Source organism: Schistocerca gregaria, chromosome 3 (assembly GCF_023897955.1).
Source record: "Schistocerca gregaria isolate iqSchGreg1 chromosome 3, iqSchGreg1.2, whole genome shotgun sequence".
Taxonomy (NCBI): domain Eukaryota; kingdom Metazoa; phylum Arthropoda; class Insecta; order Orthoptera; family Acrididae; genus Schistocerca; species Schistocerca gregaria.
The window spans coordinates 330,787,198-330,804,293 of NC_064922.1; the positions used below are offsets into that span (position 1 = coordinate 330,787,198).

At 43.6% G+C, this 17,096-nt stretch overlaps 1 protein-coding gene across 10 annotated transcripts in view; it reads right to left on the reverse strand.

Moving 5' to 3' along the window:
• LOC126356198 (rab11 family-interacting protein 4) overlaps positions 1 to 17,096 on the reverse strand; it is an 895,205-nt gene that overhangs the window by 257,643 nt on the left and 620,466 nt on the right. For 8 of the 10 annotated variants that reach the window (XM_050006986.1, XM_050006989.1, XM_050006991.1 and 5 more), the window contains one exon: positions 9,104 to 9,175. The exons of the other annotated variants lie outside the window; for them this stretch is intronic. In XM_050006986.1, coding sequence (XP_049862943.1) covers positions 9,104 to 9,175 — 72 coding nt within the window. The remainder of the gene's footprint in view (positions 1 to 9,103; positions 9,176 to 17,096) is intronic. 10 annotated transcript variants of the gene reach the window in all.

The window sequence follows — 17,096 nt, forward strand, 5'->3', positions numbered from 1 at the left end:
AAATTGAAATAAGAACACCGTGAATTCATTGTCCCAGGAAGGGGAAACTTTATTGACACATTCCTGGGGTCAGATACATCACATGATCACACTGACAGAACCACAGGCACATAGACACAGGCAACAGAGCATGCACAATGTCGGCACTAGTACAGTGTATATCCACCTTTCGCAGCAATGCAGGCTGCTATTCTCCCATGGAGACGATCGTAGAGATGCTGGATGTAGTCCTGTGGAACGGCTTGCCATGCCATTTCCACCTGGCGCCTCAGTTGGACCAGCGTCCGTGCTGGACGTGCTGACCGCGTGAGACGACGCTTCATCCAGTCCCAAACATGCTCAATGGGGGACAGATCCGGAGATCTTGCTGGCCAGGGTAGTTGACTTACACCTTCTAGAGCACGTTGGGTGGCACGTGATACGTGCGGACGTGCATTGTCCTGTTGGAACAGCAAGTTCCCTTGCCGGTCTAGGAATGGTAGAACGATAGGTTCGATGACGGTTTGGATGTACCGTGCACTATTCAGTGTCCCCTCGACGATCACCAGAGGTGTACGGCCAGTGTAGGAGATCGCCCCCCACACCATGATGCCGGTTGTTGGCCCTGTGTGCCTCGGTCGTATGCAGTCCTGATTGTGGCGCTCACCTGCACGGCGCCAAACACGCATACGACCATCATTGGCACCAAGGCAGAAGCGACTCTCATCGCTGAAGACGACACGTCTCCATTCGTCCCTCCATTCACGCCTGTCGCGACACCACTGCAGGCGGGCTGCACGATGTTGGGGCGTGAGCGGAAGACGGCCTAACGGTGTGCGGGACCGTAGCCCAGCTTCATGGAGACGGTTGCGAATGGTCCTCGCCGATACCCCAGGAGCAACAGTGTCCCTAATTTGCTGGGAAGTGGCGGTGCGGTCCCCTACGGCACTGCGTGGGATCCTACGGTCTTGGCGTGCATCCGTGCGTCGCTGCGGTCCGGTCCCAGGTCGACGGGCACGTGCACCTTCCGCCGACCACTGGCGACAACATCGATGTACTGTGGAGACCTCACGCCCCACGTGTTGACCAATTCGACGGTACGTCGACCCGGCCTCCCGCATGCCCACTATACGCCCTCGGTCAAAGTCCGTCAACTGCACATACGGTTCACGTCCACGCTGTCGCGGCATGCTACCAGTGTTAAAGACTGCGATGGAGCTCCGTATGCCACGGCAAACTGGCTGACACTGACGGCGGCGGTGCACAAATGCTGCGCAGCTAGCGCCATTCGACGGCCAACACCGCGGTTCCTGTTGTGTTCGCTGTGCCGTTCGTGTGATCATTGGTTGTACAGCCCTCTCGCAGTGTCCGGAGCAAATATGGTGGGTCTGACACACCGGTGTCAATGTGTTCTTTTTTCCATTTCCAGGAGTGTAGTTTAAGTAGTGTGTAAGCCTTGGGACCGAATACCTCACCAGTTTGGCCTCTTAGGAATACACGCATTTGAACATATTTGGGCTTTAGTTCGTCAGTATAGCTTTCATGAACGCTAATACCATTAATGTCCCAAAGTAACTGAAGACTGAAAAAGCGAAACGTTCTAAGTTTCATTCTTTGTCATAAAACACGTTTTAAGTGCTATTATGTTCTCGATGACACGAGGGTTGTCGAGAAAGTATGTTCCGATCGGTCGCGAAATGGAAACCACTGGGAAAATCCGGTAAAGCTTAGCACGGATGTGTTGGGCAGTGTCTCTAGTATGACCGTCGATCGTGTCGCGTCGCTCTTTTCAGTTTTGAGTGAACAGAGAGCACGTAAAGATGCGTAGGGAATAGCGTCTCCCGCCAAGTTTGACGTCCTGGTTAAAGATTTCGCCTGTGTCATGCAGCCCACATAACACAACTGTCGAGCAGTTCCTTCTTCATGCCAATTCTCGGCCGCACACTGCAGGGGCAATGAAGACGCTCCTGCAGCGTTTCCGATGAGAAGCGTTTGATCACCCACAATACAGTCCGTAATTGGCTCCCCCTGAGTCTCTGCTCACAAGTACCGCTGGCTATAAGACAAAATTTTTCCACAGACAACGAGCTGCAGACCAATGCAGATAACTGTCGGAAAGCGCAGGCGCCTGCTTTCTATGACGAGGATATTGGAAAGTGATGCAACACTACGACAACACCCGAAATTGGAGCGGCGCCTATGTAGAGAAGTAGGTGGAAGGCGAAAAAAAAAGTTTCTTGTTTTCACTGTGGTTTTCATTTCGCGACCGGTCGGAACTTACTTTCTCGACAACCGTCGTATGTTGCAAGTTTCTAGACTTGATCCAGGTGACAAACAATGGAGTAGGTCTTTCAAACCTACGTTAGTGGATGGTGCGTGGGCTTTTTTGCCAAGCTACGGTTCCCTCTGGAATTCCAGAATTTAAAAGATATGAGAAGCGTTTTTTGTTGACTACGGTTCTATTAATTAAAAACCTAATTCAACACCTTAGCAACGAAAACGAGGGGACGACCGAAATATGATCAGTGAGATGGAATGTTCTTCATACATGGGGACGAAGAGGGCTGCTGGAGCTGCAGAGACAAGGCGTAGCCTTTCGAAAGAAGCAGCCTCCGCATTAATGGCATTTCGAATAATAACTGTTTTGTCAAAAACAGACATTTTTGAGTCCGTGACAGTATAGAAAATACAAGATGATTGTTGCAAAGAGAAAAACAGCAACCAGTCACTTTTAAGAATGCTGTTGTTTATTTACACAAATAGCACCGTTAACGGTTTCGAACTGGCAGGTTCGTCTTCAGACCGTTGGTAAGTCTTATATAAAATATAACAGCGCAATTAGAAAAGTAAGTTCCGATCGGTCACGAAATGGAAAACTGTGAAAACCCCGATGAAGCTCTGCACAGATGTGTTGGACAGTGGTCTCTATTAAGCCTGTCGATTCCGTCACGTCGCTTTTTTCAGTTCTGAGCGCACGGTGAACACGTAAAGATGCCTATAAAATAGTGTCTCCCTCCAAGTATGACGGCCTGGTGAGAGATTTCGGTTTATGTCATGCAGCCCACATAACATAGCTGTCATACGTTTTCCTTCTTTGTGACAATTGTCGGTCGCACTCTGCAGGGGCAGTGAAGTTGTCCCTGCAGTGTTTTCGATGGGAAGCGTTTGATCAGCCACAATACAGCGCCTAATTGGCTCTCCCTAAGTTTCATCTCTGCTCACATGAACTGCTGACTATAAAGACAACGTTTTGGCACAGACAACGACCTGTAGATCAGCTTAGAGAACTGGTAGAAAGCACAGGCGGCTGCCTTCTAAGATGACGGTATAAGAACGTTGGTACAACGGTATGATAGATGTCGAAGCGGTAACTATCTAGAGAAGTAGCTGGAATGTGTAGCTAACTGTTGCAAATAAAACATTTCTGACTTTATCAGTGGTTTCCATTTCGCTACCGATCAGAACTTACTTTCCGAATAGCCCTTGGAGTTTTCATTATTTATTCGTTTTTTCTTTTCAAAAATAACGCAAAGAACAACAAAAGTAATATAAACTTGAACAGTGTCACGTTGAAGCTGTCGTTAGAAAGAGGTAACGGCGATATTTGTATAAATAAATAGCATTATAACAATGGATGGCTAGAGTTTTCTTTTTCCTTTTTCTCCAAAGAGTGAGTTTGTAAAATCTTACTTTAAAATGGTTCAAATAGCTCTAAGCACTATGGTTCAAAATGGTTCAAATGGCTCTGAGCACTATGGGACTTAACTGCTGTGGTCATCAGTCCCCTAGAACTTAGAACTAGTTAATCCTAACTAACCTAAGGACATCACACACATCCATGCCCGAGGCAGGATTCGAACCTCCGACCGTAGCAGCAGCGTGGTTCCGGACTGCTGTGCATAGAACCGCTCGGCCTTATTGCCACTTATAACCAGTCAGTTTCTTGGTATTGCGCTTAGATCGCCCTTAAGAATGTATTTATTTTATAATTTATCTCGTTATCTATTGCGGTGAGCAGCATAATTTTGTGCTATCAGAATACCTTCCCATTTATTTTTTTTTTTTATACAAATCAGTTGCACACAAACAGACATACATTGTTTTTTCATCTTCCTGACAAATTCCAAATTTGGCGCTTAGAGCGCTTAACATTTCCACATTTCAATTGGACTGTTGAATTGCACCGTAAGGAACAGTGCAGCTTTTTCTTTGAATCTTGCCACCTGTTTCATCAGTTCAACTACGCGAGAGTCCCAGATCGACGAACAGTTCACAAGAATTGTTAGGACGAGGGTTTCCTAAGCCACGTCGGACGCAGGTGAATACAAATCATTTAGATTCTTGAAACAAATCTCAATCTCAAACTCTCATTCCCCACAGTTTTAAATTCATGCAATCTTTCCGTTTTAAATTGCTGCGAACAGATAGCCATTTTCACTTGAAGCTTGTGTCTCATTCCTGTTCAAAAATGGTTCAAATGGCTCTGAGCACTATGGGACTTAACTTCTGAGGTCATCAGTCACCTAGAACTTAGAATTACTTAAACCTAACTAACCTAAGGACATCACACACATCCATGCCCGGGACAGGATTCGAACCTGCGACCGTAGCGGTCGCGCGGTTCCAGACTGTAGCGCCTAGAACCGCTCGGCCACTCTGGCCGGCCTCAGTCCTGTGACCGATCACCGATTGTGAAGTCAAACGAAATGGGATCTTTATATATATATACGCATTTTAAGTGCATTTTTTTGCGATTAGTTTGAGGCTTAGTTTCCAGTCCTTGCAGTAGGGTTTCCCAAACTGTGTTCCGTGGAACACAGGTGTTCCACAGGAAGTCAATATGTGCTCCGCGAAAAAATTAATAACATGGAGGTTTTTTCGACATTTTGATGATACTAATTTATTTTTTAAATATTATTATGACTTATGTGTTATTAGTTATGATTTGGAATTTAAGTAATCACTGAATAAGAATAGTTTTCTCATTTTTGAAAATTTTATTAAACTTCAAAACAAGGAGTTTTAGCAAAGTACAAGGATTATGAAAGTGTTCCATCAGGGGAAAGGTTTGGGAATCACTGCTCTACGGCATGTGTTGTGTGCTGATCATCTGCATACCTTCCTGTTTGTCAAATACAGTGACTTATTTAGTCAATGTTACCAGGTGGATTGTGCTGCACTAAGCACTGATACCTCATCTCCCTCCCCCACCTTCTATTTTAACACACACGAAACAGAAGGAAAAACTGCAATCAATTTTCTTGGATATGCTTGAGGAGTAGTTTTGACTACGAAAACAGAGGTATGTCCCTTCCGCCAGTTCCTTATGACGTGATTTTAGCGTTCCTGTTGGGAAGGACCCTCTAACGAAAGGAGTGTTAGCACACCGGGTCTGACGCGTCAGCCGTGGCCCTCAAAATGCAACAGACGGTATGTGTCCTTAGCTGAGGCTACACATTCACGGGAGGGCACATACTCAGACAGGCCAGTTGGAATTCCCTTGTAGTGAGTCATTAGCTCCTGTAGTGACAAACTCACGTCGATACTGGCGCCTGTAGCAGCTGATGCTCGTCATTTCTCACAACTTTATACACGGTGATCCAGTTACCCCTACCGATTTGTTTTATGCAACCCACAGTACATCCGTATCAGGAGCGCTATCCAGACAGGCGACAGCCACGTAATCGACATAAATTCCCTCTCACAGCTTACGGCGACTGTTAGCAAACGGAATCACACTGTAAGAGATACAAATGAGATTGGCCATGAGTTACGGTATTTTCGGACAAAGATATATCTTACTTCTGCCATGTTTATACAAATATCTGTATTATTTCTTTGTGTAATTACTGGTGTAATCATACAGTTTTTGGATGTCTCTGCAAGTTTATTCCGTTTATATTACTTAATCTTTCGGAAATGGTTGTTTATTCCGTTTATATTACTTAATCTTTCGGAAATGGTTCAGAAGTTATACATCGGGAAGTTGTTACTTCCGTGCTTCCGATTTTAATATCTCCCGTTAATTTCGCTGTTTCCAATGGCCAAGAAGACTTTACAAGTAAATGTTTCTGAACCATTTACGAAAGATTAAGTACTGTAAACGGAATAAACTTACGGTGACATCCGAAACCTGTATGACTACAACACTAATTGCCCAAAGAAAGATTCAATACAGTTGGGTAAGTATGGGAAAAGTAAGGTATATCTTGGTCCAAAAATACCGTGTAATAATCCTCACTTGTGTTTTTTTACAGCATGATTCTGTTTGCTAGCAATGGCCCAAAGCTCCGAGAGGGAAATTATATCGATTACGTAGCTGTCGCCTGTCTGGATAACATTCCTGATACAGACATATTGTGGATTGCATAGAACAAATCGGTACGGGCAGCTGAGTCACCCTGTATATGTCACCTAAAACTTACACACTTTTTATTTTTTGAATGCTTCGAAATACGAAAACGTTTTCAGTAAAGTATAGTAGGCACAGGGGCACATTAACTCTTAACTTTTGTGTCAACAACCTTCCCGGATAGCCAGACTTATTAACATGCCAGTTCAGAGACACAGGAAGGAAATACTGACCCGGGTCGAACAATGACAACGGGCGCTGGTAAGCCGGTCATCTCGGATGTCGTTTATAGGCGGTTTTCCACATCCAACTAGGTAAATACTGGGCTGGTACCCCCATCCCGCCTCAGAGATGCACTATACAAACCTTTGGAAAATGTTCACTTCCTTCGGGAGTGAATAAGAGCCTGATGACCTAAAATGTTTTGTCTATTTAAACTCAAAATCATCATTATCATCATCGCCATCAGTTGGTATCCACGAAGTTACTGAAGGAACGTTAATTTTTTTAGATGGAAACCACTGTCCACAAAAGCTGTTCACTTCACGCTCTGAGCTCCAATAATATATATAAAAAATTTTAATTTAAAATTTTTTCGCAAGCAAGGGATACAAAAAGAAATTGGCAAACAGTCAACAGTCAATTTTTTTAAGAAAGTGATTTCACTTTGGAAGCTCTGGGACATAACAGTTTTCAACCAGTCGTCATTTCATGAGATATACAGGGTGGTCAGAAAGAGTCTGAAAAGTTTCTAAGACTGTTGCATGGTAGGTTGTTTTGAGAAATGATTATTAAAAACGAAATTCAATAAGTTGCGTCGTTTCCGATTTAATTACCATTGAAGTTAGGCAATCAGGCCACTGCGAGCGAACATTCAAGAGCCGACCAGAGACGGTGTTGGCAGACCTTTTCTTCGCTTGTTTTCCTAAGCCCGAACAAGAGAGCGATACAAAAACAGGACATCGGATTGCAGTAAGAATCGAACCCAAGCCAACGGATGAACAGTCACGTGCGCTGTCATCTATCCTATACGAACAACTGAGACTAACTGAAATTGCGCGGGGAACGACCTGATTGGCTAACTCCATTGCTCATTAAATCGGAAACGGCTCAACGTTCCGATTTTTTTTCTCAACAATTATTTCTTAGCACAAGCTACCCTGCATCACCCTAATAAGCTTTACACACTCTTATGATCACCCTGAATTTGGAAGCAATTTCACATTTTTCCTTGACACAATCCCACATCTAGAAACTTCCACAAACTCAGACACCTAAATCAAATTATACTCCAAAATAACAAAAATGGACCAAAACTTTAATAAATTTACATCAAAAGTAGGTTCTGCTTCAGCGCTTCAATTTTGAAACGATTCATCAGAGAAGTAGTACAAACACAGATTTACATTACAATAAAATTAGATACTCGGACTTTCACTGTCAATGTTGTCCTCAATACGATCACTATAAAAAATAACACGTCACAATATCCTACAGCCACGTTACACAATCTCCACACCTACTTTCGCTTTGAACGCTGTGACTGTTACATTCGAAGATGAGATTCACTGTACCACTGTCTTGAAATAGCATCGGCGATTTATACGGAAGCCACTGGTACTTCAAAATAAAAATTAATAAAATGATAGGCTCAGGGCAGAAACCATTGGTACTGAAAGGGTTAAACATTGGCACGTACACGCATTCTGAACAATTTGCCTGGTTCGCTCTTATATCAAATGAAACTACATGGTTCCACAGACATTTTCAAGTCTCAACATTTATTATGTATGTATGCAGACTGAAGCAATGAATTAAAATTTGTACCAAGGCCAGGATACGAAGCTGCGTCTCCTGCTCTTAACAGAGCTGCTCCACCCTGGCACGGTGTATATGCAAAACTGCACGTGTTACCCCTCATCAGTGCAAATTCCCATTCACACGTCCGTACACTTGGTATTCCCACTAGAACAGTATTGCAAAGGCTCTTCTACTGTATTGGAATAGCACCTCAGCATCGAACGAATTGTGGAATCCTGCCTGAAACCCATGCTCCAATACAGTTGGAGAACCTCTGCAATGCTGTTGCAGTTTAGGGGGAATGCCAAGTGGGCTGAGGTGTGAATGGGAATTTGGACTGAGCAAGAAAGCGTGCTAAGGCAGTCCATGCAGTTGTGCAAAGCCATTGTGCCTGGGTAGTTAGTAGTCAGTGAGCAGCAGACTTGGGTTTAAATCCCGCTTTCGGTACAAATTTACATTCTTCACTTCAGTTTGCATGTATACATTCGTAGAAGCACCTCACCGTGCCACCCAATGTCTCTATCTTCCATCAGCATCGGTAGCTTATGCGAAAGTCACTAGTATTAAAACAAATTAATGAATATGGGAAAAAAACCCACCTGTAGTCTGTTAAACACGAGCATTTAAACGTATTTGAAACAGGTCTCTCTGACACATTGATGCCGAATCTTATACGGATGTTTAAAGTCTACCAATATCGCAGAATATTGTTTGTAAATACCATAGTTTCAATAAAACCAAAATCAAAATATGAGCAACAGTCAATTGACCTTATGGAAAGATTAATGAGACCGTAGATTGAAAGAGAAACAAACGAGGATCTCCAAAGGGAGAACGAAGTGGCTCAGTGCAGGAACATAGTGGTTAATGAAGGCGCCCAACACCGCGTGGTGCTAGCCTAGTGGGCGGTGAGTGGAGTTAGTCGGTGGCATGCAGTGCTGGTTGCAGGACAGTCAGTGTGGGTGGTGTTACCTGCTCGAGTTGGGCCTGCGCAGACTCGTCCTCAGCCACGTATGCCGCGCCAGCGGGCTCCGCCGGCCTTCTCTGAAACACAACACAACACACGTCACCTCCATGTCCCTTCCACCACCAGCTTACACTATCACCAATACTTAGGGTTGTAAAACTACTGTTGGCTGTCGGAGAATATCGTAAGTAAGTGTGGACTGCGGTAGTTTTCCTGGTGCCTTTGGTCAGTTAAGGTCGTACCCCCATTGCCTGTATGTTAGGTGTGTTGCATACCTATCAGGCGTTACCTCATAAGGTCCGCTTTCTTTACGTATGCGATCAACGTGTAACTAGGTTCCCCTAAAATCGGTAGCGGAAAACTATCTAGAAACTGAGCTAGGATATACAAAGGGCTATGTATCCTATAGAAGAGTTTTTTCTTCGTAGTTATCCTCCTACATCCCATTTAAAAGAGAAAGGTATTTATAGCAAAATTAAATCTGTCATTGTTTGATTTAGGTTTTATTCGAAAACGATTTGTAGTGTGAAACAGAGGGATGTTGCAGTAAAAATAACGAAAACAATGCAGATTTCTTATATAGTGCTAGAAAACGCGATTTCTTCAACAAAAACGTAAAATTTAAAAAAAGGCAAGCAAAAATATATCAAACATCATTTCAATATTTCGTTGAACGTTTATGAAAAATGTTTCTGTTATCCATAAACAACTTTCGCATTTATCAGTAATAGCAGGATACTCTCGCTTTTGGTCAAGATAAAGAACGTTCTATTGAGTACAAAATAACTACGATAATTATGGATTTTTTGTTTGTGCATGTAAACTGTACTTACATCAAAAGTAATCGCTTTAGTTACTTAAAAGAACAGAAGTTAAGCTATCAAACAATTTTTATTACTTATAAAATGCAATTTGTGCTCTGTAAGAATGTAAAATAACAATCGACTAACACTGAATGATACGCGTTTCTACTTACATGCAAAACACACAATCAAACACACACAAAAAAAACTCCCAGTTTCGCTCTTACAGTTTCATTTATGTTTCTTTCGCTGCCAATGCTACCAATACGACCAACAATCCTACCGTTTACTGGCGACATTGTGGTGAACGCACACTGGAAGCGAGTATTCGTCATCGCCATACCGGCGTATCACCCGGCGTGATGGTATGGGGTGCCATTGGTTACACGTCTCGCTCACATCTTGTTCACATTGACGGCACTTTGAACAGTGAACGTTACGGAAACATTTCAGATGTGTTACGACCCGCGGCTCTACACTCCATTCGATCGCTGCGAAACCCTACATTTCAGCAGGATAATGCACGACCGCATGTTGCAGGCCCTGTACGGGCCTTTCTGGAAACAGAAAATGTTCGACTGCTGCACTGGCCAGCACATTCTCCAGATCTCTCACCAACTGAAAACGTCTGGTCAATGGTGGCCGAGAAACTGGCTCGTCGCAATACGCCAGTCACTACTCTTGATGAAATGTAGTATCGTGTTGAAGCTGCATGGGCAGCTGTACCTATACACGCCATGCAAGCTCTGTTTGGCCCAATGCCCCGGCGTATCAAGGCCGTTATTACGGCCAGAGATGGTTGTTCTGGGTACTGATTTCTCAGGATCTATGTACCCAAATTGCGTGAAAATGTAATCACATAGCAGTTCTAGCATAATATATTTGTCCAATTAATACCCGTTTATCATCTGCATTTCTTCTTGGTGTAGCAATTTTAATGGCCAGTAGTGTAATAACCATCCACGCAGAGGTGATGCCGCTTTCCGTCACAAGGAATCCATAGTTCCATCACTGTTTTTGCTTAAAGGCTGTCCAACGCCGGAATATATTTTAAATGAGGAACTGTATCCCGTGCTCGAATCACACAATAGTCGAATGAGTTTGACGTATTTCGTAATTTTCGACGGATTGTAAATTTAAAATTTAACCGTCCACGCTACGGTATCATTCCTTCAAATTGAGATGTTGTGACTTAGATTAAACTTTTCTTTAAACTTTTTGGAGAAATAATCAACTACGAATTGCACTTTGATAAGCCGGTCGGCATTATCCGGCTTATTGTTGCTGTCGGAAAAATGTAAAAATGATAATATTTGTCTGAATCGGTTGCAGGACATCGTTTTGCGAAATATCGGTGTGTCTATCAATGGATTCGTTGACCAAAATCATCGATCCATGCTTTTTCTACAGATACGATAAGGGTAGCAGGCCCAAACAATTTTCTAAGTTCGTGTCCCGTAACGTCGACAAATTTGGCCTTTTTAAATCCAGTTTCCTTGTATTGCAATTTTGAGTGTAGTACTTGTTGGTTTCGTTGCTAATATATTCAATTAGATCGTTCCCAATATATAATTATACGATGTACTCGACGGTCTGTGTATCGTTGGGAAATATGTGTGGACCCGGGAATCCTTCAAGTTTGTAATTGGTCCTCGGTAAATCAAAGTCTGACCACTGTGCACTGTCTTCTTTGTCTGATTAAACCGAATCAGTTGGCAACTGTACCGTTCGCCGAATTCTTCTTGGTCGTATTTCACTATCTTCCTACGATTCTGCTTCACTTCCATTTTTTTGAAATCCAATGTCCTCTTCGTAATGTCAACAAGAATGTCAACAAGACGTCCGTACATTCAGCGTAAATAATGCTATTGTCTCTTTCGTCCACCATGACGAAAGAGCACAAGTACTTATAAAAACAAAGCACTTATTGTCGTGTGTAGCTTGTTGTTGTTGTGGTCTTCAGTCCTGAGAATGGTTTGATGCAGCTCTCCATGCTACTCTATCCTGTGCAAGCTTCTTCACCTCCCAGTACCTACAGCAACCTACATCCTTTTGAATTTGCGTAGTGTAGTCATCTCTTGGTCCCCCTCTACGATTTTTACCCTCCACGCTACCCTCCAATACTGAATTAGTGATCCCTTGATGCCTCAGAACATGTCCTACCAACCGATCCCTTCTTCTGGTCAAGTTGTGCCACAAACTCCTCTTCTCCCCAATTATATTCAATACTTTCTCATTAGTTATGTGATCTACCCATCTAATCTTCAGCATTCTTCTGTAGCAACACATTTCGTAAGCTTCTATTCTCTTCTTGTGTAAACTATTTATCGCCCATGTTTCACTTCCATACATGGCTACACTCCATACAAATACTTTCAGTTCCTCAAACTTAAATCTATACAAATCTATACTCGATATTAACAAACTTGTCTTCTTCAGAAACCCTTCCTTGCCATTGCCAGTCTACATTTTATATCCTCTCTACTTCGACCATCATCAGTTATTTTACTCCACAAATAGCAAAACTGCTTTACCACTTTAAGTGTCTCATTTCCTAATCTAAATCCCTCACATCACCCGACTTAATTCGACTACATTCCATTATCCTCATTTTGATTTTGTTGATGCTGATCTTATATCCTCCTTTCAAGACACTGTGTATTCCGTTCAACTCCTCTTCCAAGTGCTTTGCTGTCTCTGACAAAATTACAATGTTATCGGCAAATCTCAAAGTTTTTATTTCTTCTCCATGGATTTTAATACCTACCCCGAATTTTTCTTTTGTTTGAATAACATCGGGGAGAGGCGACAACCCTTTCTCACTCCCTTCCCAACCACTGCTTCCCTTTCATGCCCCTCGACTCTTATAACTGCCATCTGGTTTCTGTACACATTGTAAATAGCCTTTCGCTCCCTGTATTTTACCCCTGCCACTTTCAGAATTTGAACGAGAGTATTCCAATCAACATTGTCAAAAGCTTTCTCTAAGTCTACAAATGCTAGAAACGTAGATTAGCTTTTCATTAATCCAGCTTCTAAGATAAATCGTAGGGTAAGTATTGCCTGACATGTTCTAATATTTCTATGGAATCCAAACCGATCTTCCCCGAGGTCGGCTTCTACTAGTTTTTCCATTCGTCTGTAAAGAATTCGCGTTAGTGTTTTGCAGCTGTGGCTTATTAAACTGATAGTTCGGCAATTTTCACATCTGTCAACACCTGTTTTTTTTAGGATTGGAATTATTATATTCTTCTTGAAGTCTGACGGTATTTCGCCTGTCTCATACATCTTGCTCACCATATGGTAGAGTTTTATCAGGACTGGCTTTCCCAAGGCTGTCAGTAGTTCTAATGGAATGTTGTCTACTCCCCGGGCCTTGTTTCCACTTCTCCTGGTAACGACGTCCTCCTGAGTAGTCCCCGCCCGGAGATCCGAATGGGGGACTATTTTACCCTCGGAATGTGCAGCTTATTGCTACCTAAACAAAACACCAACAGAATGCAGAAGATACTGAAGTGCTGTCGCCGGCCACTGGGCGATACGACGCTCACGACACCACCGTGGTGTCGTCGGCCGTCGACCGCTATTTCGCGCACGACGCCACTGTGGTGTCGCCGGACAGCGTAGTGTTAATCAATGTCAAGTCGAATAAGTGTTTGCATAAGAACCAGAGGTGGAGCAACGCGTTATTGAGTTACTCAATTTACGGATGTCTTTGTCTTGGACAAATCCTCCAATTTCTGTGAAACTGTAATCATTAGTTTGTTTGTACATGTGCATCACATTTGCCGATTTCCGCCCCATTCAGATAATTCCTTCGTGGTATGACTTTTTTTTGGCTTAGAGTGTAGAATCTTGTCAGCGCACTGACCGAACATGCTGGGCTACCGTGCTGGCATGGTTCGGCTGCGGAGGCGGTTTCCCCGAGCTTTTTCTTTTTTACAACATTGCGGACCTTAGTCAGAACTCTCCTTTGTGAGGTGACATACGCTTGATAGCCTGGTAAGTTACTGTTCAGCTTTCGGAATGGTAACATTTATATAACAGCTGTGGGTGTAGTATCACAGCCATGCAAAAAGGGAAGGAACTCACTGTAATTATACGGTTACAATTGGCTGAATGAGGCAGCAGGCGGCAGAATACAAGACACGCAAGAAGACGGTCGATACAAAGGTTGCCAGGGCGACAATGGCCTACATTCTTATTTCAATGCCCGGCTGTTGTATTTTTAGCCTCGGAACCGCCTGAAAATGGCCGCAACTACAGTGCAAGTATATTTCTTTCCCGCCTCTGAGAAGAACGGCATAAGCTCATGGAATGTAACAGAAGCGCTATAATGAATCAGTGTTTTCACTTCCTTCTTTAAATTTTTAACACCGTCGCAAATGCTTCAAATGCGAAACTCTAATTGCGTCGCAACGACCTTTTTTCTCTTTTTTTGCGTACGTTACCTGTAGGTTTTTCTATACGCTGTTTTATGTCTGGCAGCAGTATTCATGGTACATTTATTTCCTAACGAAATATTTTGTCAGCAATCAATGACAGTTTAAAAACTTCTCTGTTCCTTACACGTGTTAAACTGAACTGAAATGAAACTTGCTGGCAGATTAAAACTGTGTGCCGGACCGAGACTCGAACTCGGGACCTTTGCCTTTCGCGGGCAAGTGCTCTACAATCAGAGCTACCCAAGTACGACTCACGCCCCGTCCTCACAGCTTTACTTCCGCCAGTACCTCCTCTCCTACCTTCCAAACTTTACAGAAGCTCTCCTGCGAACCTTGAATGATTAGCACTCCTGAAAGAAAGGATATTGCGCAGACATGGCTTAGCCATAGCCTGGGGGATTTTCCCAGAATGAGATTTTCACTACGCAGCGAAGTGTGCGGTGATATGAAACTGGTAGATAACGTTCGCAGCAGAGCTTCTGTAAAGTTTGGAAGGAAGGAGACGAGGTACTGGCGGAAATACAGCTGTGAGGACGGGGCGTGAGTCGTGCTTGGGTTGCTCAGATGGTAGAGCACTTGCCCGCGAAAGGCAAAGATCCCGAGTTCGAGTCTCGGTCCGACACACGGTTTTATTGTGCCAGGAAGTTTCATATCAGCGCACACTCCGCTGCAGAGTGAAAATTTCATTCTCAATTGAAATGTTATGTGAATTGAAGGTGAAGGGAGGAGAAATGGACGGGACTATTGATGTCAGCTGCAGTGGGACTTCATGCGGAATCAGTGGCATTGCGGACATTATCTGTTTATTAGCATGGAAAATGCGCTGAAGACTTCCATAGTAGAGTCGGCCAAAGAAGATAAGTGACAACTGCAGTGGGCTTAGTGCGACTGCTCCGCCGATCGCATGTACGGCACCACAAACGATTAGGTACGCGATTTTGTAAACATTGATCAGCCAGAGCATTATGATCACCGATCTTCTGTCAAAATACCTCGTCCAGGCGATAGCAGATTCATCTGGTGAGGAATGATTGCTAGTCAGAAAAACGCACAGTCCATATGGACCAATGGAAGATTGTGACGGCCTGGAGGCTCCGCACGAGCATTTCGGAAGCTGCACGAGTTGCGGGTTATTCGAGGAGTGCCGTGGTGAGTGACTTCAACAAGTGGCGAAACCAAGACGAAACCATGTCCAGACGCAGTGGAATTGGGCGGCCACTCCTCATTACAGATGTCGGACATCGTTGGCTGGGCAGACTGGGAAAACAGGACAGGTGGTGAACTGTGGTAGAACTAACGTCAGACTTTAATGGTAGGCAAAGTAAAAGTGTGTCTGAAAACATAGTACACAGAACACTCCTAACGATGGGCCTCTGCAGCCGACGATCCATGCGTGTGCCAATGTTAACACTGTAGCGGCACTTGGAATTTCGCCGCGCTACACTCGTTCCCTCAGATATAAATTATACCGTCGCAGCTGTATGAGCGCTCGACGGCAGAGAAAATATTTATAAGAAAATGAAGGTACAAAAATTGTAACTCTTTTTGTTTCCTACCCGCTATTGTCTCTTGAGAGCGAAAGCTTAACTTAATTATTCGCTAGTCTTGGTATGATTCATACGTAGAAACTTATTCGTTAGTCCTGGTCTAATTAATATTTAAGAACTTATTGATGTGCAGACATATAGTATTGTGGAAGCTTGTATGAAATTTGGAGGATGGAAGCAGCCGTAAAATACATTGCATTCAAGATCAAGATGGTTTTAATTTGTCGACATTAGTAGTTCCTGGACGATGAAATTTACTGCAAGATTTTGGAGCAACTACGACTTTTTCATGCAGATATGAAGCAGGAGATCGTTGGAGAACAAGACCTGAACACCGCATGAGAGAAGACATATTAACTTGGTAATTAATGTACTCTTATCTACGCCATTTTCCCCTGTTACTCACATTTTGTTATTCTCTGTTCTTTTTCACATAATTTTTGTAGTGGAAATTGGTTTGACTTTTGCTCAGAAACGCCACTAGGACCACCCCAACAATAGCTTTTCCGAATCACGAAGTCCGATAGCTTTTCTGTAATACGAAGTCCGATTTGCATTTCATTCTTTCCCTTTTTCACGGTCATTAACGATTTCAAAACCCCTTTTTATCCACCATTTCTTCCCACATTTGCAGCCTTTTCTTTTCTTTTTCTTTTTCTTTTTTATTAACCACTACAACACCACGACATCGGAAACTAGGACCGAAATGGGCACCTGACCATCGGCACTTGACGTTGGCGCAGCAGCAGAGCATTGCATGGTCTAATGAATCCTGATGTCTTCTTCATCATGCCGATGGGAGGGCAACAATCCGTCGTCTTCCAGGGAAACAACTCCTTGACACCTGTACTGCGGATCGCAGAGGCAAGCTGGCGGCGGATACATTATGCTCTGGAGAACATTCGTAATCGCAGGGCACCATGACGGCCAAGGAATATCGTACACTGGTTGTAGACCACGACGATGATGACGATTATGTTTCCCGACAGCAGCGTCACTTTTCAACATGATAACGTGCCATGTCACAGTGAAAGGCGTCTGATACAGTGGTTCGAGGAACACAGAGGCGAGTTCCAGTTGATGTGCAGTCCTCCCAACTCGCCAGCTGTGAACCCAATGTGATTGAACGTAGCATCAGAGCTCATCGCCCCCCTCCCAGGAATTTACGGCAATTAGGTGAGTCGTGTGCGCAGATGTGGTGCT